The sequence below is a fragment of the Podarcis muralis genome, chromosome 8, assembly GCF_964188315.1.
Source record: "Podarcis muralis chromosome 8, rPodMur119.hap1.1, whole genome shotgun sequence".
NCBI classification, from domain to species: Eukaryota; Metazoa; Chordata; class Lepidosauria; order Squamata; family Lacertidae; genus Podarcis; species Podarcis muralis.
Genome location: NC_135662.1, coordinates 80,083,696 through 80,107,769, shown reverse-complemented (window position 1 = coordinate 80,107,769; position 24,074 = coordinate 80,083,696). Strand labels below are relative to the sequence as shown.

The 24,074-nt window shown below is 41.7% G+C and overlaps 1 protein-coding gene across 1 annotated transcript in view; it reads left to right on the top strand.

Annotated features, from left to right (window-relative positions):
- Positions 1–23,512, top strand: part of MARCHF6 (membrane associated ring-CH-type finger 6) — a 44,806-nt gene extending 21,294 nt beyond the window's left edge. The window contains exons 13-26 of the mRNA XM_028737971.2: positions 799–867; positions 966–1,040; positions 1,955–2,089; positions 3,568–3,687; positions 5,510–5,610; positions 6,741–6,878; positions 9,108–9,309; positions 10,970–11,039; positions 13,243–13,424; positions 14,621–14,755; positions 15,382–15,471; positions 18,009–18,141; positions 20,157–20,292; positions 21,188–23,512. Of these exons, the coding sequence (XP_028593804.2) occupies positions 799–867; positions 966–1,040; positions 1,955–2,089; positions 3,568–3,687; positions 5,510–5,610; positions 6,741–6,878; positions 9,108–9,309; positions 10,970–11,039; positions 13,243–13,424; positions 14,621–14,755; positions 15,382–15,471; positions 18,009–18,141; positions 20,157–20,292; positions 21,188–21,278 (1,677 nt within the window). The 3' untranslated portion in view covers positions 21,279–23,512. The remainder of the gene's footprint in view (positions 1–798; positions 868–965; positions 1,041–1,954; positions 2,090–3,567; positions 3,688–5,509; positions 5,611–6,740; positions 6,879–9,107; positions 9,310–10,969; positions 11,040–13,242; positions 13,425–14,620; positions 14,756–15,381; positions 15,472–18,008; positions 18,142–20,156; positions 20,293–21,187) is intronic.
- The last annotated feature ends 562 nt before the right edge of the window (positions 23,513–24,074 follow it).

Genomic DNA, 24,074 nt, shown 5'->3' with positions numbered 1-24,074 from the left:
AGGGGAGAAAGCCCCATTGCATAAGTAGAAGTCCTCATTCAAGGCCTCTTCTGATGGGGCTGGGTAGGTGAATCACGACCTTTGCCTAAGAAACAATGATTTTATGGTCTTTATCTCTTTGTGGGTGCACCGTTGGGAAACTCATAATTGCAAGTAAGATATTAGAATCATGCTGTAGGATTGGGGCAACCTCATTCCTGTTGATGCACAAATTCCTTCTACTCTTGCCCTGATTTCTTACATCAGTAGCAATGTTAACCACTGTCAAGCTTACCAGGGTTCCTTCTTAAGAAGGCTTTCGAACTCGCTTCAAAACCTGATTCCAGGTTTTAGTTAAGAAGGAACTCTTGATAACTTATCATTAACAATGTTGGGGTTGATGTAAGAATTAAGAGCGGGACATTTGCTGCAGAGAGAGGAAGGTCTGGGCAAAGGAAGTGTGAGTTCCTGTGGTCCATTTCAGATCTCCTAACTGTAATTAAGGGGTACCAAGTGTTGGGTCCACAGTGACCATATGTGTTTGTGAGGAATATCTTACGGTTTTTAAACATTGCTTAAATCTATATTTAAGTGAATACTTTCCCCTTCGACCAGTTTCTTATTTCCAGGCTTCTAGTTGCGGGAGGCAGTGGAAGACAGGAGTGCCTGGCGTGCTCTGGTCCATGGGGTCACGAAGAGTCGGACACGACTAAACGACTAAACAACAACAACAAGTTGCTCAGTAGTCATTCCTATGACCTTCTTCTGCCCTCTGCTTCACAAATCAGTATTTCACTTTCCTTGACCATATTTATACAGGGCTTGGCAGCACTTGTAAAATTTCAGAGATCACGTCGCTTGCTTGGAGTGTGCTACATAGTTGTCAAGGTATTCTAGCCTTAAAAAGCCGGTCTATTTAATATAACAAATCAATATTCAGTAGTTGGTCCAAATAAAAAAAACACCTGTCTTTCCCCCCTCTGCAGGTGTCATTGTTAGTGGTGGTAGAAATTGGTGTTTTCCCCCTCATCTGTGGCTGGTGGCTGGACATATGCTCTCTGGTAAGATTAGCATTTATTAGGACACAGACATTTATCACTGCATTCTAAGGGGCAGTCAGGAGGAGGGTTGCTTATGTAGGTTGTGTCTGTTAAATAGGACCAGTAATGCAAAAAGAAGTTATGACTCTTAAGAAATTACCGGACCCATCTTTTTGCAGCAGAAGTGCTGTTCTGCTGGTGGAGAAGAGAGGGTTAAAGGGTCCATTGCTGTCCTGCTAGTGATGGAGGCAAAAACCAGCTGTGTAAAGGGAGGTGGTGGGTCCACAGGATCCTAAGCCTCCTTGTTCTCCAGGCATAGTTCAAACAGGTTATTATGACTATTATGAGATTAAAGGGACAATCCTATGCTTCCCAGGAAGGACGCTGGAATCGAGGTAGTTAATCCCCTCCCATTGCATTCAGTTTGGCAGAGGAGGAGGGGTGGAAGAAAATGGAATATGACAGTGGGGAATCCATCCCCATCTCCTGGCCTGGCCTCATTGAGCCTGCAAGACATAGGAAGTGGCAGTAGCCCCGTCACAGATTCTCCCATCTCCCCCTACCAACTCCATAAGGTTGCTGCACCTTAATCGTTAGCTAGTTTTGCTGCAAATGTGGTTGACCATCTCCAAAGACTACGAATCCTTCATCTCCAATAGCTTTCTTGGTGATTTTATACCAAAGGTGATTCATTTTAAAAGGCTACAGTTCTGTGCTGAAATCTGACATATATAAGCTATGGAAAATCTTATAGAATATACTGCTGTCTGTTAAGATTTATTGTGCGAGGGCTGCATTATTTTTTCACCATTGCTAAATGCTGTCTACAAATATATATTTTGAACTTTGCTGTTATGTACAAATAAAAGATGACGCAATTTTACTAGTTGCTGAGAGCTAAAAAGAATTACTTCCCTGTTTTAACTTTTTCATAGGAAATGTTTGATGCTACTTTGAAGGATAGAGAATTGAGCTTTCAGTCAGCCCCCGGCACTACAATGTTCCTACACTGGCTAGTGGGAATGGTGTATGTCTTCTACTTTGCTTCCTTCATTCTCTTGCTGAGAGAGGTATGGTTTGACTGAAGTGTGATTTTCTAAAACCATATGTTGAAAGAATGTGGCTCTGGAACGGCTAATGTCATCCGCATTTCTATCTTTGTGTTCACCTCTGTTCACCAGCCTTTGCTGACAGGAAATAATTGGTAGGGTGGGACAAGGTGTTGCCCTACAACTTGTACTGGCTTAATAAAGAGTGCCTGTCTTGCATATGCTTGCTATTCTGCAGTGGAACAAGAGCAGTCCAATGGCTGCTGCTTGCAGATTCTATGTGTGAGCGAAAATTGCACAAATTGCTTGTAAGGGCAGGCAGCAAAGTTGGCTGCTGGATGGGAAACTGCAGGGAACCATCTCTTGCTGAGCCATGGCTGGCTGTGTAAGAACATGCATTGTATAGCTGAAGGGGTAGGGTTTATTCCTTGTAGACACTGCTTCTGGGAACTGAATGTGAGAACTGGGAACCCTCAAGGTTTCCCCTCACCCATGCATAGAACCTCTGCACCTTGTGGTCCATGTGCCATTGGCTGAAGGACAGGAATGGGCCTAGTAAGCCGTGGAAGAGAGGGGGGAATTGACATGACAGAGGGAGCATGAGAGCCATGTTCGACACAATTCAGCCGTGTAATTCTCTTGGACATAACTCAGCTGTTACCTCCTCAGGTAACAACTGGCTCAATTGTTTTAAACCAGTTTGAGAGGAGGTAGGCAGTGTTTTGGTTAACCTGCAGACCATATTGAACATAAAATAAGGAATCTTTAAGGTCTCTATAATGTTACCGTATTTTTCGCTCTATAGGACACACTTTTCCCCCTTCAAAAATGAAGGGGAAATGTGTGTGCGTCCTATGGAGCGATGACGCCATAGCCCCCGACCCTCTCCCGGCTGGAGAGGTGACGCGCGGCTATGGCAGGAGCCTCTATAGCCGCGCGTCACCTCTCCAGCCGGGAGAGCGCACGCGGAGCTAAGGAAGCCCCCCGCGACCCTCTCCCAGCTGGAGAGGTGACGCGCGACTATGGCAGCAGCCTCTCCGCTGCGCCTTTCCGCTGCTCCCTGACCTGCTCTTTGGGGCTGGTGGTGGGCTTCCCCCCGCCAGCCCCAAAGAGCAGGTCGAAAGGAAGCTGAAGCCTGGAGAGCGAGAGGGGTCAGTGCGCACCGACCCCTCTTGCTCTCCAGGCTTCCAAGGTAGCCACTTGAACGCACCTTAAACGGCACCTTGTTTTAGAGCGGGAAAACAAGAGGGGGGAAATTCTCCCCCTCTCTGCGCAGCGCCTCCTGCCGCTTCGCTGAAGGGGCGCTGGGCAGAGAGGGGGAGAATTTTTTTTTCTTGTTCTCCCCCCTCTAAAACAAGGTGCGTCCTATTGTCCGGTGCATCCTATGGTGCGAAAAATACGGTAATTTATTGGGGGGGGGGATGTCAAAACTAGTAATCCTTCAAATATCAACCTACTTATACTTATTTTTCTTTCAAATGTTAATATTCTCTTTTTAGGTACTGAGACCTGGCGTCCTCTGGTTTTTGAGGAACTTAAATGATCCAGACTTTAATCCAGTTCAAGAAATGATTCACCTGCCTATTTATAGACATCTCAGGAGGTTTATTTTATCAGTGGTAAAGTCATGTTTCCAGTTTCTCTTCAAAAAGTTGATATTTTTATAGCAACTAATGTTTTTCTTTTCAGTTTCTATTTAGAATTTAAATGTTTGTTTCTCTGTTCATTAGCAAACAAAATATCTAACTGCATGCAAAGATACTGGGTTGTATTCAGTTCATGTTTACATAGAGTAGACACATTGAAATAGGCCTAAATCTTGGTAACTAATTTCAATTAATCTATTCTGAATAAAAGTTAGTTGAATACAACCCATGGGGGGCCAGAAGTCTCTTTTCCTTTCTATAAATATTTGCTGGTAACTTACTGCTGAAATAAGTTTCACTTGTATCAATAAAATACAGAAGTACGATGATTCAGCAAGAACCAGCTTAGACTGTTCAGCAGTGCCAAGGAAAAGTAGATCATATTACAGGAAAATAACGTAAATGTTACTTAAAAGCAAGTATGTGGGGCTTCTTGTGTGGAAAATGTCTGATCTTCAGGTCACTTCGATTACTAGGAAGCATACAATTGCACAGAATAATGTTTTGTTACAACAAGATATTATATTCTAAGCAGACATGGCACAAGACATTTTGGTTCTTGGGGCAACATATCAAATCCTTTTCACCTTGCTGCCCCAAAAATTGATGCTGGGAGAAGAGTCAGAAATAAATCTAGTGGCTTCAGTTTTGTAGATTGTCTAAAATTTAGTGCGTACATATCCTAGGCAGGAGTGACAACCCAGCCTAAATAGAAACATTCCTGATTCATTTTCCAATAATTGTGTATCCAGATTTTGACATAAATAGGTTTTTCCCTTTGATAACCCACATCTACAGGTAAATTATCCAAGTGCCAATGGAGACATTATATTTAGCTGGTTCTTTTTCTCTTTGGCATCTCATACTAGTAGCAGGCCCATAATGTAACTTGTGAGCCAGAAAATTCCAAAATGTACTTTCAGGTTGTTGCAATGGAGCTCTGATTTATTGATTCATAGATTATGTTGCTTAGATGTGTGAACAACTTGTGCAAACTGAAAAGAAAAGAAGAAGAAACAAAACAGTTTTTTGATGCAGAGAGTTATCAAAACCATAGTTTGCAAGACTAGAAACAATCAGTTAACTAGTATGCTCCCTCTTCTCCTAGCTTCCATGTCTTGTGCTAACCATGGTTTACCATGGCATTCAGAAATTAATGTGTTACTGGGCTGGCTCTCAGACAGAAGCTCATACCTGATTTGCTCCTCCTTAGGCTTTTTAAGTCATCTTGGGGCAACAGTTGAGCCAAAGTTTGGCTTAGCATGTTGTTGAGACCTGGGATTGTGGTTAAGGTCTCGCCTTCCTAAGCACCATCTGTGGCCAAGATTTGTTCTATGATTGGATAAGGAGGAAAGGCCTTAACCATCATGCCAGGTTTGGACAACACACTAAGCCAAACCTTTGCTTAGCTGTTACCTAAAAACATCACGGAGGAACAAAGCAGTTTTGGTCTGCTCCTCAGGAACCAGCACATTCACTCTGCTATGGTTTGGCCTAGCACGATGTGCAAATGTGGCCCATGGCTAGCTATCACTTGTTCGCAAAAAGAATTGGAAATCATGGCTTTAAAATGGTTGCTGAGTCTTACTGTTAAGTTCAGTGCTGACCAGATTGTTCTGATTTCAGTGTCATGGCAAACTATGATTAGCAGCAGATAGGAACAGAAAATGCACAGAGCAGAGGAGGAAGTGCGCAACCTCATAACATGTTCATGATTGTCCAGTCCATGCATTTTGCTAGTGCATAAATAGACTTTAAATTAAGGCTGTCACACAGAGTATCTTCCTTGTTGCAGATTGTCTTCGGATCGATCGTCTTGCTCATGCTTTGGCTTCCTATACGAATTATTAAATATCTGCTGCCTCATTTTCTTCCATATAATGTAATGCTCTACAGGTAATTTATTTTTGGAATATTTTCTGTCTTCCATAGTATGTTCTTTTACTGTAAATGCATATGTGCATATTTTTAACTGTAGCTGTAAACTTTGTTCCAGTATACTAGCTATACAATGATCTTGTGCAAACATAATGCTAAACCTTGGTTTTTCATTACATGAATGGTTCTTACGTTTGCGAGCTTTCTTTCCACTCCTCCGGCATGGACATAACTAACCACTGTTTGTTATGTCTGAATCAGGACAAACTGTTATTAGTCTTAACTGTACTTTAACTAAACAGACCGTAGTTTACAATCCTAGCCTGTTTTCTAAATTACCATTAGGATTAACCATAGTTTTGAATTTGGACATAATGATGAACCAGATGAAAACAGATGATAGCTTCTGATTTCCTAGTGGCCAGATCAGTGGTGGTAGAAGAGAATATGGAGAGCACAAAGCTTCTGCACATAACAGCAAACCATAGTTCAGTATTGCTTCCAAACCAGGCAAGAATCCTAGCTATAAAACAGGTGGACGACCTTTTTTCTGTTGAGGGTATACATTCAGATGGTGGTGGAGCCACCAAATTGCTTTGGATTAACTAATATGGAATAAAAACCACCTTGCTTCAGTTTTCGCTATGGCCACGTCAAATTAGAATTTCCAGTCCTACTCAGAAGTAAACCCTACTCGGTTTGATGGGGTTACTCTCAATAAGTATGCAGATGATTTTAAAAATACAATAGCTACTGTTTTGGAAAGCAAGTAATGCCTTTCTGACGTTAGTGTGCTACCCCACCACCTTTCCCTCCAAGTAATAAAACCAGGGGAAACCATCAATTTATTTTTATTCAAATAAAATACTGTCCTTTACCATTTTCCTGAAACTAGTAAAGGGAAAAGACAAGGGGGAAATGAGCGAACAAACAGGAAGAAAGGAACTCTAACGGGATGGAAGAATGGGGCAACTTTGGGGGTTGCTGGGGCTGCACAAAATGGGGTTGGAGACCAACTTGAGGGACTGGTAGGATATAAACAAACAGTTGCCCTAGGCTGCAGGTTGTTTAATGCCTTACAAAATACCAGTTTTATATGTATGTAACGGGTATTTGTTCATGACATCCCTGCTTTATTTGTTTCCCAGTGATGCCCCTGTGAGTGAACTTTCCCTAGAACTACTTTTGCTTCAGGTGGTGCTTCCAGCTTTGCTTGAACAAGGACACACAAGGCAGTGGCTGAAGGGTCTTGTACGAGCATGGACTGTTACTGCCGGGTACTTACTGTAAGTGTAAAGAACCCATAAACCACAAATAACCCACATGTCTTTAATGTATTTTGTTGACTAGACAATAAAAATGGAATGTTTAGATACTGCAGAATAAGTGTTTATATCAAAAAATCAGAGATTTGTAATGACCTATATTTTAAAAAGCTAGTCTGTATAAGTGTTCCAATGGAAATTGTTGTGCAGCTTTACTAATATTTATCTGTTTGATGGTTATGCAAGAGGGGAAATAGTTTCGTTAATTAAAAACCATAATAATTTTGTTTTTGTATTCTCTTACCTATAATGCCTCAGTTAGCCTGGGCGCAGCTTCCGATGTGATCACCCCAGGTATAAGAGGCTAAGCTCTTCTAGGTGTCTTGCTCTTCGGAAGTCCATTTTTGGGGGTGCTCAGTAGTGTCAATTATAAATCTCACTTCCACGGAACTTCATGACACCTTGAGGGACCTATTTTTCTCAGGCAGGGAAGGGGGAAGCAATGTAATTTTTTATATAAATATATATCAAAATTCTGCTATATGATAAAATGAGGCTTTTAGCTGGTTTCTGTGAGGGTAGGAATGACTAGTAATTTATGTTCATAGGATGTTTGATGTCAGAGCTTGGTGTGAAAGCTAACCAACTCCTGAAGAAACTTAGCATGCACACATACAGATGAGAGGGAAAACGATCATCTGATCCTAAGATTTGCTGAATCTTAATTATTTTATGCGAATGGCCTATGGCCCAAACATTAATGAAGTAGGGACGTGGGTGGCGCTGTGGGTAAAACCTCAGCACCTAGGACTTGCCGATCGCATGGTCGGCGGTTCGAATCCCTGCGGCGGGGTGCGTTCCCGTCGTTCGGTCCCAGCGCCTGCCAACCTAGCAGTTCGAAAGCACCTCCGGGTGCAAGTAGATAAATAGGGACCGCTTACCAGCGGGAAGGTAAACGGCGTTCCGTGTGCTGCGCTGGCTCGCCAGATGCAGCTTGTCACGCTGGCCACGTGACCCGGAAGTGTCTGCGGACAGCGCTGGCCCCCGGCCTCTTGAGTGAGATGGGCGCACAACCCCAGAGTCTGTTAAGACTGGCCCGTACGGGCAGGGGTACCTTTACCTTTACTTTTTACCACTACTAATTATTTCAAGACTTCATTCCATCGGGCTGAAGCCGAGGAAGAACAGGACTATTTCATCTTTGGCTCTTTTACTCCTTCTTTCACCATCTATCAATGGCTATTCCATCAGGCTACCAGAACAGTTTCCCTCCCTGCTGTAAGAACTGTACAGTAGACCCTTGGGTTACGTTACTCTCAAGTAACGTAAACTTTGGGTTGCGAAATCGGCAAACCCGGAAGTATTTTTCCAGGTTTTGCTGCTTGCGCATGCGCAGAAGCGGCGCTTCTGGATATGGATTTTTCGGGCGCGCATGGACCCCTGGAACGAATTATGTTCGTATCCAGAGGGTCCACTGTACCTTAAAGAACTGGTGTTTGAGTTTGTTTTCCTTCTGACCTCCCCATCGCTTTAACCTTTGTTTCTGTATTTTTTACCTTTTATATTGTAAGCCTGAGAGCAGGAACTCTTTTGTTTTTTACTGATGTGCTAGCCGCTCTAGGCGCCTTTTTGGTAGGAGAAGAATTTAAAAATGCTTAAAATACTAATAATTAGGGCAATACACTAGTTATCCTGCCCTGTAATGCTTGGAATTAGAGATGTCACTCACATCGCTTATTTGAATCCTATTCCATGTAGGGTGTGTGGTCATCTTCATTCCAGATCTGTGATGCTGCATTTAGGGCTGTTGTTTTTCTTTTGATGTTCCAATCGGTTAGTAATGAGACGTTTGGTTTCAGAACCATGTAGCATGTTAAAAACAGTTGTGAAAGCACAACAGATTTCAGTGGCCTTTGACAGATATTATGTGTCATTACAGTGGTACCTCCGGTTGCGGACAGGATCTGTTCCGGAGCCCTGGTCGGATCCCAAGGTTTCAGCAACCGGAGGTGCCTATTCTGCGCACTCGCATGGCTTGATAGACTGCTACTGCGCTTGTGTGTGCGGCGAAACCCGGAAATATCCTTCCGGGTTTGCTGCGTGCGTATCCCGAAGGATACATAACAAGTAGAGGTACCAATGTATTATCGTGCTTTTAATCATCATACCTATACATTCATTAAATACTAATAGGAACATTTATGGTAGCCGAGATGGTTCACAATTTTTTTTAAAAAAATGTTTTTTCAGGGATCTGCATTCTTACTTACTTGGAGACCAGGAAGAGAATGAAAACAATGCAAACCAACAGCCTAATAACCAACCTGCTCGCAATAATAATGCCATTCCAGTTGTGGGAGAAGGTCTTCATGCAGCCCACCAAGCCATACTACAACAAGGAGGACCTGTTGGCTTTCAACCTTACCGTCGGCCTTTAAAATTTCCACTCAGGGTGAGTTGTTCTGTCCATTTAAAGCAGGGATGGCTAACCTGTGGCCCTCTAGATCAGAGCTTTCCAAACTGTGTGTCATGACATGTTAGTGTGTCGGCTGCAGTGTCTAGGTGTAGCTTGCAAATGCTTCCGGGGCTGGAAAGGGGTTAGTTTAAACTCTGGTTGGCAAGTAAAACTGAATTACTGTGTCACGAAATGATGCACGTCTCAAAAGTGTGTCACAAGCATGAAATGTTTGGAAAGCTCTGCTCTAGATGTTGGACTCAACAGCCATCAGTCCGAGCTCACATGGTCGGTAGTTAGGCATGATGGGAGTTGTAGTCTAGCAACATCAGATGGTGGGGCAGGTTAGCCAACCCTGCTTTAATACAGTGGTACCTCGAGTTAGGGGGACGTGGGTGGCGCTGTGGATTAAACCACAGAGCCTAGGACTTGCTGATCAGAAGGTCGGCGGTTCGAATCCACACAACGAGGTGAGCTCCTGTTGCTCAGTCCCTGCTCCTGCCAACCTAGCAGTTCGAAAGCACGTCAAAGTGCAAGTAGATAAATAGGTACCACTCCAGCAGGAAGGTAAACGGCATTTCTGTGCGCTGCTCTGGTTCGCCAGAAGCGGCTTAGTCATGCTGGCCACATGACCTGGAAACTGTACGCCGGCTCCCTCAGCCAATAAAGCGAGATGAGCGCCGCAACCCCAGAGTCGGTCACGACTGGACCTATTGTCAGGGGTCCCTTTACCTTTACTACCTCGAGTTACAAACGCTTCAGGTTACAAACTCCACTAGCCTGAGTTACCTCAGGTTGAGAACTTTGCCCCAGGACGAGAACGGAAATCGTGTGTGGCAGCAAGAGCCCCATTAGCAAAAACACGCCTCTAGTTAAGAACAGTTTCAGGTTAAGAACGGACCTCCGGAATGAATTAAGTTCGTAACTCGAGGTACCACTGTACGTAATCTAGTTCACTGGCATCTAGCTAATTAATTCTCCATTTCTTTTCAATATCTGGAACAAGTAATTCTAAAGGCAGTATTTTTGTGAGTGTTCAGCATCTTGTTCCCTTCGTTTGCCTATTCGATTCTTACAGAAAGGAATGGCTTCCCACCACTCGGGGGCTTATTGGCATCACATAAAGGAACAACGATAAAAGGGGTGTGTGACTTTTATTTCAGGAAGTATATTATGGAAGCAGTCTGAAAACAAAATGTGTAATTGTAGGTATTGGATATGATCCTTCACTGTGTGGCCGTCAGACCCAGTTGCAGAGGAAGCCACTTTATGTTCAGTTAGCCTTGAGGTCCGCCTCTCCAGGTTGAATGTATATGTGGAGGTCTAAAATTCTGTATCTTATGGAGAGAAAGCTAACAAGACTACATACAGTAGTTTTTGAGTAAAAAAAAATGCTTAAGATCTGGGCATTAGGAGAATCAGAAATGTTAATTACTTATATTCAGACACAGAGCGTATTGCTTTGTCCAAATGCTTTCAGTGACTTCTAGGCACACAGGGTATTTCATGAATATATTTTCTACTTTTGACTGCAGGCTCTCATACAATTGGAATAAAGTTGCTAAATTTTAAGGTGTCTCCCAAATGTCCTTTTTATTGCTTTTTTTCTTTGTAAATAGGTTTTACAATTTTTCCACTTCATTTTTGTGTTTTTCAGATATTTTTGTTAATCATTTTCATGTGTATAACACTACTGATAGCAAGTCTTATCTGCCTAACGTTACCAGGTATGTATTTCACAGTAGCAAATTGCTGCTGCTTATTAACATGTTCTTGTTTATTTAATTTTAAATTGCTTGAATGGAAAAATAAAATAGGAAAACGTAATGCAGAAAACAGCATATCTTCTGTTGTGTGGACTTTGAATATGCTGATCTTTTTTCATAAATCAATAACTAGACCAGTGTTATTTCAGTAAAAATGAAAGTAAATAGTCATTTTGGCATCTTTCATATTTATATTTGGCTGTTACGATGTGTGCTTACTAAAATACCATGTTGACGCCTTAAAGCTTTTAGAAATTGCTCCAACTTGCTGACTTCATGTAATGTGAATATGAATTTTTATTGGGCCAGCTACTTAATTTAAAGCTACAGTCCTAGGTATATTTACATGGAAGTAAGTCCCATTTAACATGGGCAGATTTAACATCCAAGTAAATATATGTAAGATTGGGCTTCCTGACCACCCAGTGCCTTAAATCTTGTAGCACAGCTGAAAAATTAAATAGAAGTTAAAACTCTTTTACTTGCCATGAGCCTGTAGCCCAGGGGTGGGAAAATTTTTTGGACAACCAGGCCAAATTTTTAGCTCCCACTCCACTCCAAACTTTGACAGTTTGCTGGACCTGCCAACCTATCAAAGTTGACTGGTGGGAGAGAGATCTGCTTCACCAACATGCTCCCCACAGGGAAGCAGGATTGAAATGAGCAGGATTTCCCCCCTCCAAACAGCTGATGAGTAAGGGTTAAATCCTGCTGCTTTGGCTGCATGTGACAGTTCCCCATGGGAAACTGGGGGGGGGGGGTGTGTGTGGCACAGCCAATGCATAATGGAACTCTTCCCATCTATTGACCTCACCACCCTTCAGAGTGACATTAGCTGATTGACAGGTGGGTGTAGTTTGGGTAAAATGGCCTCGTGGCCCAAGATTGGCCCCCGACCTCTGCTCTAACCATAGATGGCTTAATCAAAATATCTGTACGTGCAGATACTGGGGATGGGGATGGGGCTGTTCAGTATGGCCCTGCTATTTACTCCTATATACAGCTTCACACAGGGACGCGGGTGGCGCTGTGGGTTAAACCACAGAGCCTAGGACTTGCCGATCAGAAGGTTGGCGGTTCGAATCTCTGCGACGGGGTGAGCTCCCGTTGCTTGGTCCCAGCTCCTGCCAACCTAGCAGTTCAAAAACATGTCAAAGTGCAAGTAGATACATAGGTACCGCTCCAGCGGGAAGGTAAACGGCGTTTACGTGTGCTGCTATGGTTCGCCAGAAGCCGCTTAGTCATGCTGGCCACATGACCCGGAAGCTGTCTCCAGACAAACACCGGCTCACTTGGCCGATAAAGCGAGATGAGCGCCGCAACCCCAGAGTTGGTCACGACTGGACCTAATGGTCAGGGGTCCCTTTACCTTTACAGCTTCACATGGGCTAATAATACCTTAAGGGGGCTAAACTTATGTAGTTACTTTGTCTGGAAGTTTCACATTTTTATCCTGCCGTTCCCATAAGGAGTTTGCAGTGGCATACATGGTACTCCTCTCTGCCCCTCCCCTTCCAACTGTTTTCACAACAACTCTCAGAGAGAGGCTGTAGGCTGAGACACCGTGACTAGCCCTAGGCCACACAGTAAGCTTTGTGGCTGGTCAGGAATTTGAACCCAGATCTCCTGATGCAAGCACCAAATAACCACCATCCACATGTCTTTTCTAAAGAAAAATGAATTCAGGCACTATTCGTTTGGTACACATCATTTTAACAGTTATCATTGTCTTTGGGTGAACTTACAGCAGGGAGTGTTTTTGGCCTGACTTCTGTTAGCTCCTGAAAAGTGGGGCAAATGCTTTGCAGATTTTAGTTGACTTGGTTTTCCTTTGTGCAAGGTGGTTAATAAATTTAATAAATACTGGGGTTAAAACAAAATTGGATCTATTCAAATTAGTGTCTGGGATTTAATCAGCATGTGAAAACGTAATGTAACTTTTTACTTTACTTTCTTTGAACAAGTAGTTCCCATTCAATATTACGAATTGCTTTTTAAACTGCCCTCCGTTCAAAAGCGGTTGTCATGCACCACTGGGGGCTGCAATTGAGTGAGAGAAAACTCTGAAGCTACTTTGCTTATGAGTTCTCTGGGCCCATATCATTTTATGGCTGTCTGGCAGTGTGTGTTTCTTTTAAATATTCATTAATGTTTCTGGTTTTAGTATTCGCTGGCCGTTGGCTGATGTCCTTTTGGACAGGGACCGCCAAAATCCACGAACTGTACACAGCTGCTTGTGGGCTCTATGTTTGCTGGCTTACCATTCGGGCGGTGACGGTGCTTGTTGCTTGGATGCCACAGGGCCGACAAGTGATTTTTCAGAAAGTTAAGGAATGGTCCCTCATGGTAAGTCATCTGAAAAAATGCATTTCTTTTAAGTTTCAGGAAGCACTTACATCTTAGTGCATTTTTGGTCTTTGTGGAAGCCGCCCAGAGTGGCTGGGGAAACCCAGCCAGATGGGCGGGGTACAAATAATAAATTATTATTATTACAGTGGTACCTCGCAAGACGAATGCCTCGCAAGACAAAAAACTCACTAGACGAAAGGGTTTTTTGTTTTTTGAGGAGCTTCGCAAGACGATTTTCCCTATGGGCTTGCTTCGCAAGACGGAAACGTCTTGCAAGTTTGTTTCCTTTTTCTTAACACCGTTAATACAGTTGTGACTTGACTTCGAGGAGCAACTCATAGAACGTGGTGTGGTAGCCTTTTTTGAGGTTTTTAAAGACTTTGGTGATTTTTGAAGCTTTTCCAAAACTTTCCCGACACCGTGCTTCACAAGACGAAAAAAATCGCAAGACGACAAAACTCACGGAACGAATTAATTTCGTCTTGCGAGGCACCACTGTATTATTACTTAATTGATGTGGACGGAGTGTTTGTCTAACTATTCAAGAAGCAACTGTGACAAATATGTTTCCTCCACTATGGGCCTTCTCTAGAAAGAGGAAATCAAAGAAATAATTAGTTGTAACATTTCCCCCCAAAACTGCCATAGGCTTCATGGCCTTCAGTTATTCACCAGATCTGGGCAACAAAGGCTGGAGGGTAATGAAAGACCAGAGCCACTCTTTGATTTCTTGAAGGAGAGAGCCTAGGTCTCTCAAACCTGCCTGTGAACTCTTGTCCTCTGAGCATAAGCTGGAGTGGAGAATTTGGTAAAGAGTATTAGTGCTGAACCTCACTCAGCACATCGTAGCACAAACTTCCTTACTTTGCCTTCACATATTTTGGGGAAGAGTTATAGCATTGACAACTGACCCCGGGTATGAACCCTAGTGAGCTCTCGTTCATATGTGCCAGCTGAAGGAAAGTAGACTTCCTTTCCTTCATTACTCTCTCTGCGCTTTCTCTGATATATTTTGTCAGAGGCAGCTGCCTTAGAAATTACTGCTCCAGAGGACCCACTAAATCCTTTCTAAATCTGGTTCTGCGTATTTGTTTCTCTTTGCACTCCGTTTTATTGTGATGTTGTGTAAGTACAGCCACAAGGTTTTGAAGTGTCACTAAATTAGGTTTTCTCTTCTTTTTTTTACTTTTTAGATAATGAAGACATTAATAGTGGCTATATTGCTGGCAGGTGTAGTTCCACTTTTGCTTGGACTTTTGTTTGAGCTGGTTATTGTTGCGCCTTTGAGAGTTCCCCTGGACCAGACACCGCTATTCTACCCATGGCAGGTTAGCTCTGTACTTTTCGTTTTGAGTGCTGTTGTAGAAGTTAGGCTTCTGAGCTCCGCCAGGGAAAAAGGCGGGGAATGAATGAATGAATAAAACTTCAATAGTTCCAAATGTTGTCTTTTGCAGGAAATTAAACTAATGAATGTGGCCTTAGAACTGGCTGGGGAAACTGGATGGGCGGGGTATAAATAATAAATTATTATTATTATTATTATTATTATTATTATTATTATTATTATTATTATTTATTACTACTGTGAGCTTCATTGTAACTGAAAGCAAACTGAAAGTGAACATAGGGCTATTTTTATATATTCCCTGCCTTTTCACACAAAAAAATTCGAGGTGATTTACATAAAATCAGTACAATACAAATAAGATAAAAAATCAAGCGGCATTCACAACTTAACTCTTAAGTATGTGTGACGAAAATAACACACATTCATTTCATATATGTCCCTGCATCTATTTTCCTGCCCTTCCTCTGTATTAGCAAATTCCCTACATCAGCAAATTATAGGCAACAATTTGGGGTGTGTATGTAAGAGCCTGCCCCCTTTTACTCTACAATCACTGTGCATATTGACGATGGTATAGAAATAATCATTGTTTTCGTTTTGACTTAGGACTGGGCTCTTGGTGTTCTGCATGCCAAAATAATTGCTGCCATAACTCTGATGGGCCCTCAGTGGTGGCTGAAAACTGTTATTGAACAGGTAAGAACTGCTTCTTTGGTGCAAGGGAGGCAAACAAAACATACAGACCATTAAGTTGCCCATACTAGGGAACCTGTGGCCTTTCAGAGCTTGTTGGTCTGCAACTTGCACCGTCTCTGACATTTTGGCTATGTTGGCTGTGGCTGATGGGAGTTGGAGTCTAATAGTATCTGGAGGCCTCTAGGTCCCTTATCCCTGGTTTATTCTCTTTTCTTCTTCCTTAGCTACCTCTAAAACTTAGCATCTGTCCTCTCGCTTGGGAGACTTTGGCTTGATACCCATAAAGTATTACTGAATTTTCAGTTTGGAATTGTGCTTTCCTGACCAAGAAGCTACAAAATAGCTCTCATTTCTCCCCACTCCCCAAAGGCATAACATTACAATGGGTTACCACTCAGAGGAGAATGTGACAAATGTTGACAAAGGTTTTGCACAGAAGGGATGTCACTAGTGTTAAGGGAAAAAGCAGGGAGAAAATGTAAGTAAATTTTACAGGGCTGCTTTTGGTTAGGTTTTTTCAAAGCAAATATAGCAAACAAATTAAGTGTTAAACAAATTGCAACAAATAACACTATAGAAACCTTTCTTATTATATAAGGCACACTTTTATCAAATATTTTCCCCCAAAGGATGTTTCTTATTGATTCCATGAGTTGAACATGCCTTGTCTCTATACCTTCTAAGTTTTATTTCTGCTTTTACTGTTACCTTGTTCAGATGATCATATCCTGGCTCAATAAGATGCTTTGTTCCTCAGTATAACCTAGCAAACAACTGAGGAAGTCTTAAGTTACCTATAATTTCCGTTTTGTCTGAACTGGGAAACTTTGACAAACAATTTTGGAATAAGCTAGAAGCCCACTTGAAACCATGACTTCATATTCTGCCTTGCTGCAGTCATTAGCCACAGTTTCCTTCTTCAGATATAACAGGAAACTAAATATCTGTAGATTTCCTGGTTTGGTTATGGGAAGGTTTATTCACACTTGTGCTAAGCCATTATCATCTGAACATGGCAAATGTGAAAAAGATCACCCTTATTATTGCATCTTCAACATATAGTACCCTTGGTTGTATCATTTTAAAAACTAAAATGGCAATATGGGTTAAATCCAACTGTATTATAATTTTACAATGGTTTTCTAATGGTCTTTTATTTGAACAATTCATATACTACTTAACTACAGTCATCTCTGAATGGTGTGCAATGCAGAAGGGTAAAAGTCAGTTAAAACTATAAAATAAGACTTCAATTAAAATCCCTGCTGGAATAAAAAAAGAAGTCTTCAGTTGGTGTTGGATGATCAATAGGAAGAGGAGCTGTCTGACGTCAACTGGGAGTTCCACAGAATTGGGCCCATAATACAGAATGCATAGCTCCTTGGAGTCACATGCCTGTTTCCTTGTACATCCCCCCCCCCCATTTATATAAACAAATGAGGCAGCAGCTAACACATACTCTGTTCCCAGGTGCCCCCCTCCCCCAATTTTGGGTTTCTATCTGTGTTGAGCTTTTCATTAAATTACTGTATATTTTTATTTCTATATATTGGGAGAAAAAATGATCTCGATTATTAGGACACAAATAATGGGTGTTGTCCAACCAAGTTGTCCCATTTGCACAGAGGTTTCTGCCTGTGCAACAAAACCTCTCCCTCTCCTTCCTAAATCTGCTTTAGTTGATTTACATACTAAAACACCTGTTTAGTGATACAGTTATACCTTGGGATGAATACGCTTCAGCGTATTCATATTTTTGGGTTGCGCTCTGCGGCGACCCGGAAGTAACGGAGCGTGTTACTTCCGAGTTTCGTCGTTCGCGCATGCGCAGACGCTCAAAATGACGCCACATGCATGCGCGGAAGTGGCAAATCGCGATCTGTGCAGACGCGTCTTACGTTCACTTCAGGATGCAAACGGGGCTCCGGAACGGATCCTGTTCGCACTCAGAGGTACCACTGTACGTGGAAACTCACCTGTGGTTTAGCTCTATGTGGATGAGATACAGTGTGCCCAAGCAAAATGTCTGCAAACAATAGCTTTGCTTTTAAAGAATGAAGAATGCTGAGTCCTACGAACCAGGGATAGAGTTCCTGGCTTGCAGCAAACTGTACTAAGTTTCAAAACAAGTTAACTTCAACTCATGGGTTATGAAACTGGCTTCATAAACTAATAGAGTTTGTTGTAAGCCAGGATTCCTGGTTTGTAGGAGGCAGCAAGCCAACCTTAATTTGTAAGTGAAACTACTTTCTGCAGAACTGCTCTTGGCTGTGCATGGAGGGGGAGATATGCAGGCTCAGTAATTTGTTTGGGCTTGCTTCAGCCTGCAGCTCATCTAGATAGCACTAAACCATCGTTTACATGCTAATGCTGATATTAAAATATTAACTGCCACATTTAATGCTAATATTTTAATGCTACAATGCTGTCATTCCTTCTTAATCATAAATATGGAGATTTTTGTATGTAATACATTTAATGGCAGGGGCCGGGCAGCCGTCCTTCATGCATCTTGACTGTGGTCTTATTTTTTTCAGGTTTACGCAAATGGAATTAGGAATATTGACTTACACTTTATAATACGGAAGCTTGCAGCGCCTGTTATCTCAGTTCTGTTGCTTTCTCTTTGCGTACCTTACATCATAGCTTCTGGTATTGTACCTTTACTAGGTAAGTGCAGATGGGCATACAGATTTCATTGTGTGGGTCCCAGCTTAAGATACGAATCATGAAAAATCTTTTGTTAGAATGTCAAATGAGTGTTCTGTCAAGCATCTCCATTAGGTAGCTGTACTTCATGTACCACATTTTGCATCTTGCCCAAAGGTTCAAGAAGTATTTCGTTTGCTAGCTTCAGGGAAAACCATCATGTTACATCATTTGGAGAGTTACATAGTTTTGGCCCACACATAGATCCTGAAGCTGTTTATCAGCTGGTAGGCTTTAGCAGAAATTTAGAGATTCCCAGCTTTTGTTTTCAAAGAGATGTACTTCTAGGTCATTAAAAATGAAATAGAAATATGTGTTAAATTTGAAGGTGGTGGCTAAAATAGCACCCTAAAAAGAATCATTTCAGGTAAACAGAAATAGCCTATTAAACATGTGAATATTTATACAGAAGAAAGTGTACAAAATACATAAACAACATTCAGATGGGGGAGTAGGGCTACCACCACGAAATAGCTAGTATTTTAGAGTCCAGTGACAATGCAATATTGGGCAGCCCTACTCAGAAGAAAGACCTAATGAGTGGGATTCACCAAACCAGCATCGTTGGTGGAAGCTCTGCACAAGGGCTTCCGCTTGTGCAACTGGGCTCCTTTCCCCCTCACCCTGTGCATTTCTGAAATTGGCTTGGGGTGGTGGTGTCAAGAGAACCCCTGAACCACACATGGGGGGGAGGAGACGGGAGATTGTTCCATCTGGCAAGCTGAAATGCTTGTGCAGATGGAAGAATTGGAAGAGTGTGGTGTTGAATTCCACCCATTGTCATTTGTCACCTTGGAAGTACCGTATTTTTCCATCTATAAGATGCCCCCATGTATATGACGACCCCCAATTTTAAACTTAAAAAAATTGGGGGGAAACAGAGTCTTATACACCAAAAAATATGGTATATCTAGGACATAATGAGCTTAAAGGTAAAGGGACCCCTGGCCATTAGGTCCAGTCTTGGCCGACTCTGGGGTTGTGGCGCTCATCTTGCTTTATTGGCCGAGGGAGCCGGCGTACAGCTTCCAGGTCATGTGGCCAGCATGACTAAGCCAATTCTGGTGAACCAGAGCAGCGCACGGAAACACCTTTTACCTTCCCGCCGGAGCGGTACCTATTTATCTACTTGCACTTTGAGTGGGACTGAACAACGGGAGCTCACCCCATTGCAGGGATTCGAACCGCCGACCTTCTGATTGGCAAGTCCTAGGCTCTGTGGTTTAACCCACAACACCACCCACATCCCATGCATAATGAGCTTACAATCACTCAAATAAAAACATGGCTGCAGCATTCAAGATTGAATTGTTGATTAAGAATTATTTGTATTACGAATTCTCCATTTCAGAGCTATTCAGGTTAACCATACAACTAAATTACAAATACTAGTTGGAAGACTTTACAGCGTTTACAGTGTGGCTGTAATCAGTGGCTTCTCCTTGTAGATAAGCAATGTGTCCTTCCCCAGAAAACACTGCATTACTTATTTTGTTCTGTAGGTGGCAGTAGCTTGCTAGGGCGCAGTGGAGAATGGCTTATTGAGCAACAACAAATGTGTTCATGTTCTGAGCTTCCATTATAAAACATGGTTGTCCCTACCGAGGGAGAATATGTGGGGTGTGTGACACGGTAATAAACTAAACATGCAACTGGATATTAAACAGGCCATAACTTTATTAGCTCCAGCTTCTATGAATTCGGCTTTGCAAAGACAGAAATGTTCTGATACTCTGGAAGCCTATTTGCTGACAAAAATCCGAATACCAGCAAGCAGAAGAGGTTTCAGGAAAAATTCTTCTCTGTTCACATAAACCAGCAGCCACTGACACCTATCACTTGGTGAGATGAAAGGCAAGAATGAAGAGGTTGATATTGGTAGAGTTTTGCTTGTTGGTTGCTCCAGTTCCAATATTTGAAATGCAAAGCCTTTATTTTAACCTTTAGCTCATTTGCTCTTGTTAACTTTTTTGCAGGTGTCACTCCTGAAATGCAAAACCTAGTGCAACGTCGAATTTATCCTTTTCTGCTCATGGTGGTGGTTTTGATGGGGATCTTATCTTTCCAGGTCCGTCAGTTCAAGCGCCTTTATGAACACATTAAAAATGACAAGTGAGTACCTGCATTAGTAAAGTTCATCAGTTCTGGGGCAGTAATACTAGTATGCTAAAGTTTTAGGAAGCTAGAAGCGTTGGATAGATTTTGGAGCATTGTGAAAGTGGTATTTTAAACCTTTTCTGAAGCATCTGGGATGAACAGTGAGGTGACAGACTACTGGATCAGATTTACTGAGTCTAAATAGAGATGATAATGCCACTGCCGCTGGAAATACTGAAAGCTTTTCTTCAAAACCAGAAATTCTGTGAAGCGATTCATGTTGGTATGCCCATTTGGAATTTGCAAAGGGGATCAAGCAGGTGTTCAAAATAAAAACATTCGTAACTTTCTGTACAGTGGTGCCTCGCAAGACAAAATTAATTCGTTCCGCGAGTTTTGTCGTCTTGCGATTTTTTTCGTCTTGCAAAGCACGGTGTCGGGAAAGTTTTGGAAAAGCTTCAAAAATCACCAAAGTCCTCAAAAACCTCAAAAAAGGCTACCACACCGTGTGCTATGAGTTGCTCCTCGAAGTCAAGTCGCAACTGTATTAACGGTGTTAAGAAAAAGGAAACAAACTTGCAAGACGTTTCCATCTTGCGAAGTAAGCCCATAGGGAAAATCGTCTTGCGAAGCAGCTCAAAACACCCTTTCGTCTAGCGAGTTTTTTGTCTTGCGAGGCATTCGCCTTGCGAAGTACCACTGTACTTTGAATGTCCATTCCTTTTATATAAGAAGCTTAAAAAATATATTCTGTATACTTGCTATTGGGATCTTAATGACTGCAAGCAAATTTTCCATCAGCAAAGTATTTTAAATGAAATACTTCCCCATTTACTCTGCCCGCTATTTTTTTTGAACGGCATGTGATGACCAAACATAATGGTGTGCTTGCTTGTTTTTTAAATCATAGGTACCTTGTTGGGCAGCGACTTGTGAATTACGAAAGGAAAACTGGAAAACAAGGGACACCAGCCCCACCCCCTCAGTCTTCACAAGAATAGAAACGCTCACATGGAATTACTTGATCTTCCCTTGCCTTTGTGTCCTTTTTCATTGACTGGTCTTCATTCTTTGGGTGTCTTTCCCAACAGTCCTCTCAGCTGGGTTCTTATCTTTTAATTTTGGCTTACTTTTTTCATGGCGTTCAGGAAGCAGTCAAGGCTGTGCACCTTTTACCTGCAACTTCTGAAGTTATCAGCGCTGAGACCTGTAAATGTGTAAATAGCAATACCCTAATACCCTGAATTAAAAAATGAATGTTCATTGTACATCTTTAAAAGAATATTAATTTATTAAATCTAGTTGCCACTTTGTTTTGGACTGCTGTTCTGTTGACATATGTGCCACAAAGCAATACTGCAAGAGGCAAGACACTTTTTTTGGAAAAAAAAAACAACAGTTGCATTTTTATGGTGGCTCTGGCCATTTCCCAAATGTAATTTTTGCAAAGCTGGGGGCTCATCAATATAAAAACAAAATGACCATTACAGTCAGCAGTGAAGTGGCTGTGGCAAGAAGACATAAGCTTCATTTTTTTATCATTTTATATAACATCAAAGCTGATGTAAATTTTCTATTGCCTGATTCTCTTTTTCCATGTGTAAGTTTATAATATTGTACAGTAACTGGTAAATCAAGATGGATTTTTCTCCTTCAAGCAGTTTTGGCATTGCTTGTTTGGCTGGAAGGCATTAATTCCTTGGCACTGAAAGACAGAATTTTAATGAATTTCTAAGCACTTAAAGTTCATTAGAGCTAAGTGGCAGGAATACTTAAATCTGCTAATTGAGAGGTTTGTGGAAGAATGCATTTCCAATGCATAAGCCAATATTTCCTTTTTACATCTTTGAAGCTATACAGTTTAAATGCTTACAAGGATTTATTTACTCTCTAGAGAATAGTGCAGAAGGTTATCTGACAAGTTTATTCAAGAGCACAGAGAACTTAAAGGCTGGAACATGTTACGAAAGACCCTCCTTTTTTCTTGAGTGGCCTGAAACCTTCTTACAACCAAAGTTGCAATTTGTACTATGGACTTCATACCATACCATATTAAAAATGAACACCTGTAATTCTAGAAATGGTTAGCATTAATTTGCATGGCAGTAATGCTAGAGGTTTTGGGGGGAAATTTGTAGATTCTATGGGAGAAAACCTTTATAGTATTAACAACAGCAGCAGAAAGAGAACCAAAAATAAAATAAAGAGCTGATCTTTACAATGATAGCGCTAAGGAAGAGGCCCCCCAAATCAAGTTCACCAATTCTCATATTTTTATACGTGTACTTATTTTCTGCAGGTAGATATGCATTTTTAATGTAAATAGTTCTGAGGCAGACAAATGGAACTATGCCGAAGCTTTAAGTACAGTTCAGTTGTGTGCTTAAAACACACAACATCCTATTCAAAAACAGTGAGAAATTGATTTAGGTTTATTGTATTGAGAAACATTAATGCTATGCAGTTGTGTGGCCATTCAGGACTGTGTCCTTGAACATCATGTATATTTAATTATGTGTATTGAATAGATTACCAAGGAATTTGTCTACTGTCTTCAGGATATGTCTTTGTGCTTGAAAGAAAAAGCAGAAATATGTCGAGAGCTGTTCTGGTTCCATGTTTGGGGGGCAGAGGCGGTGGTTAAGATTTCTGACAATCTACGCTCATGCCCAGTAGAATAGTAGAATTGTGTAATAGAAGTGGAACTGGACTATCCAACTGGACTATCTAACAAGAGGTCCATCTTTGGTATTTTGCAGCATTACCTCATTTTAGACATTCTGGGCTATAAAATGTGTTGATACACTTGAGGTTTATTTCTAAATAAATATTTCACAAAATTCCAAATAAAAAGAGCATAGTAATGAGAGATGGCCAAAAACACTTCTAATTCACTGTACAAAGATCTTAATTTTGAGTCTTTTGTGCCTGATCCTCTGGGACATGCAAATATTACACATTTCAATATTTATAATGGTGTACTTTTCTGTACAGGAGCATATTTTACCCCCCAAATACTGCATTTTCTGGTAATACATGTGTTTGGTTGCACAATTATCTGTCCTTGATGGTCTTTGTTTTTGTTTTTAATATCCAAGCAGTCTTACCACTGGGATATTGCCAGCGATGCTGTGCTTTTTCCTGTAGCATTTTGCAGAAATGCAGTATCTTGTAATTTTTGTTTTTATCCCGGACAACCTGATCTGCAAAGATTATTAAAGTTTATTAAGAAAAAGCCTTGACACTTGCTATCTTATTGCAGCACAAAGCAGGGCTGTGTGTGTTCTGTTCTAAAGGGAGTGGAGCGGGTAGAACCAAAGGCTGCCAGCATGAAACTGGATTCTGTTTACTTGTATCAATTACACAAATTAAGTGCACTTACTCCAAGTTTATTTATTGTTCTATTAGTACAGTCATACCTCGGGTTCAATGTGCTTCAGGTTGAGAGCTTTCGGGTTGTAACGGAGTGCGTTACTTCTGGGTTTCGCCGCTTACGCATGCGTGGAAGCGGCAAAACGTGACCCGCGCACGCGCACCATCATGTCTTACATTCTATTCAGGATGCGAACGGGGCTCCTGAATGGATCCCGTTCGCATCCTGAGGTGCCACTGTAATGGGAAAGGAAGTATGTGGGGTGCTTCATACTCGCTATCCATATCTCACCACCCATTTCCTATATGTTTCGCTGTTGCCTCCAAGGACTAGAAACATACTTTAAAATGAAAAAGAAGAAAAGCCCAAGTTTGCAAGCCCAAGAATAATTGCCAAAGGAAGGCGATATTTGTAGGGTTTTTTT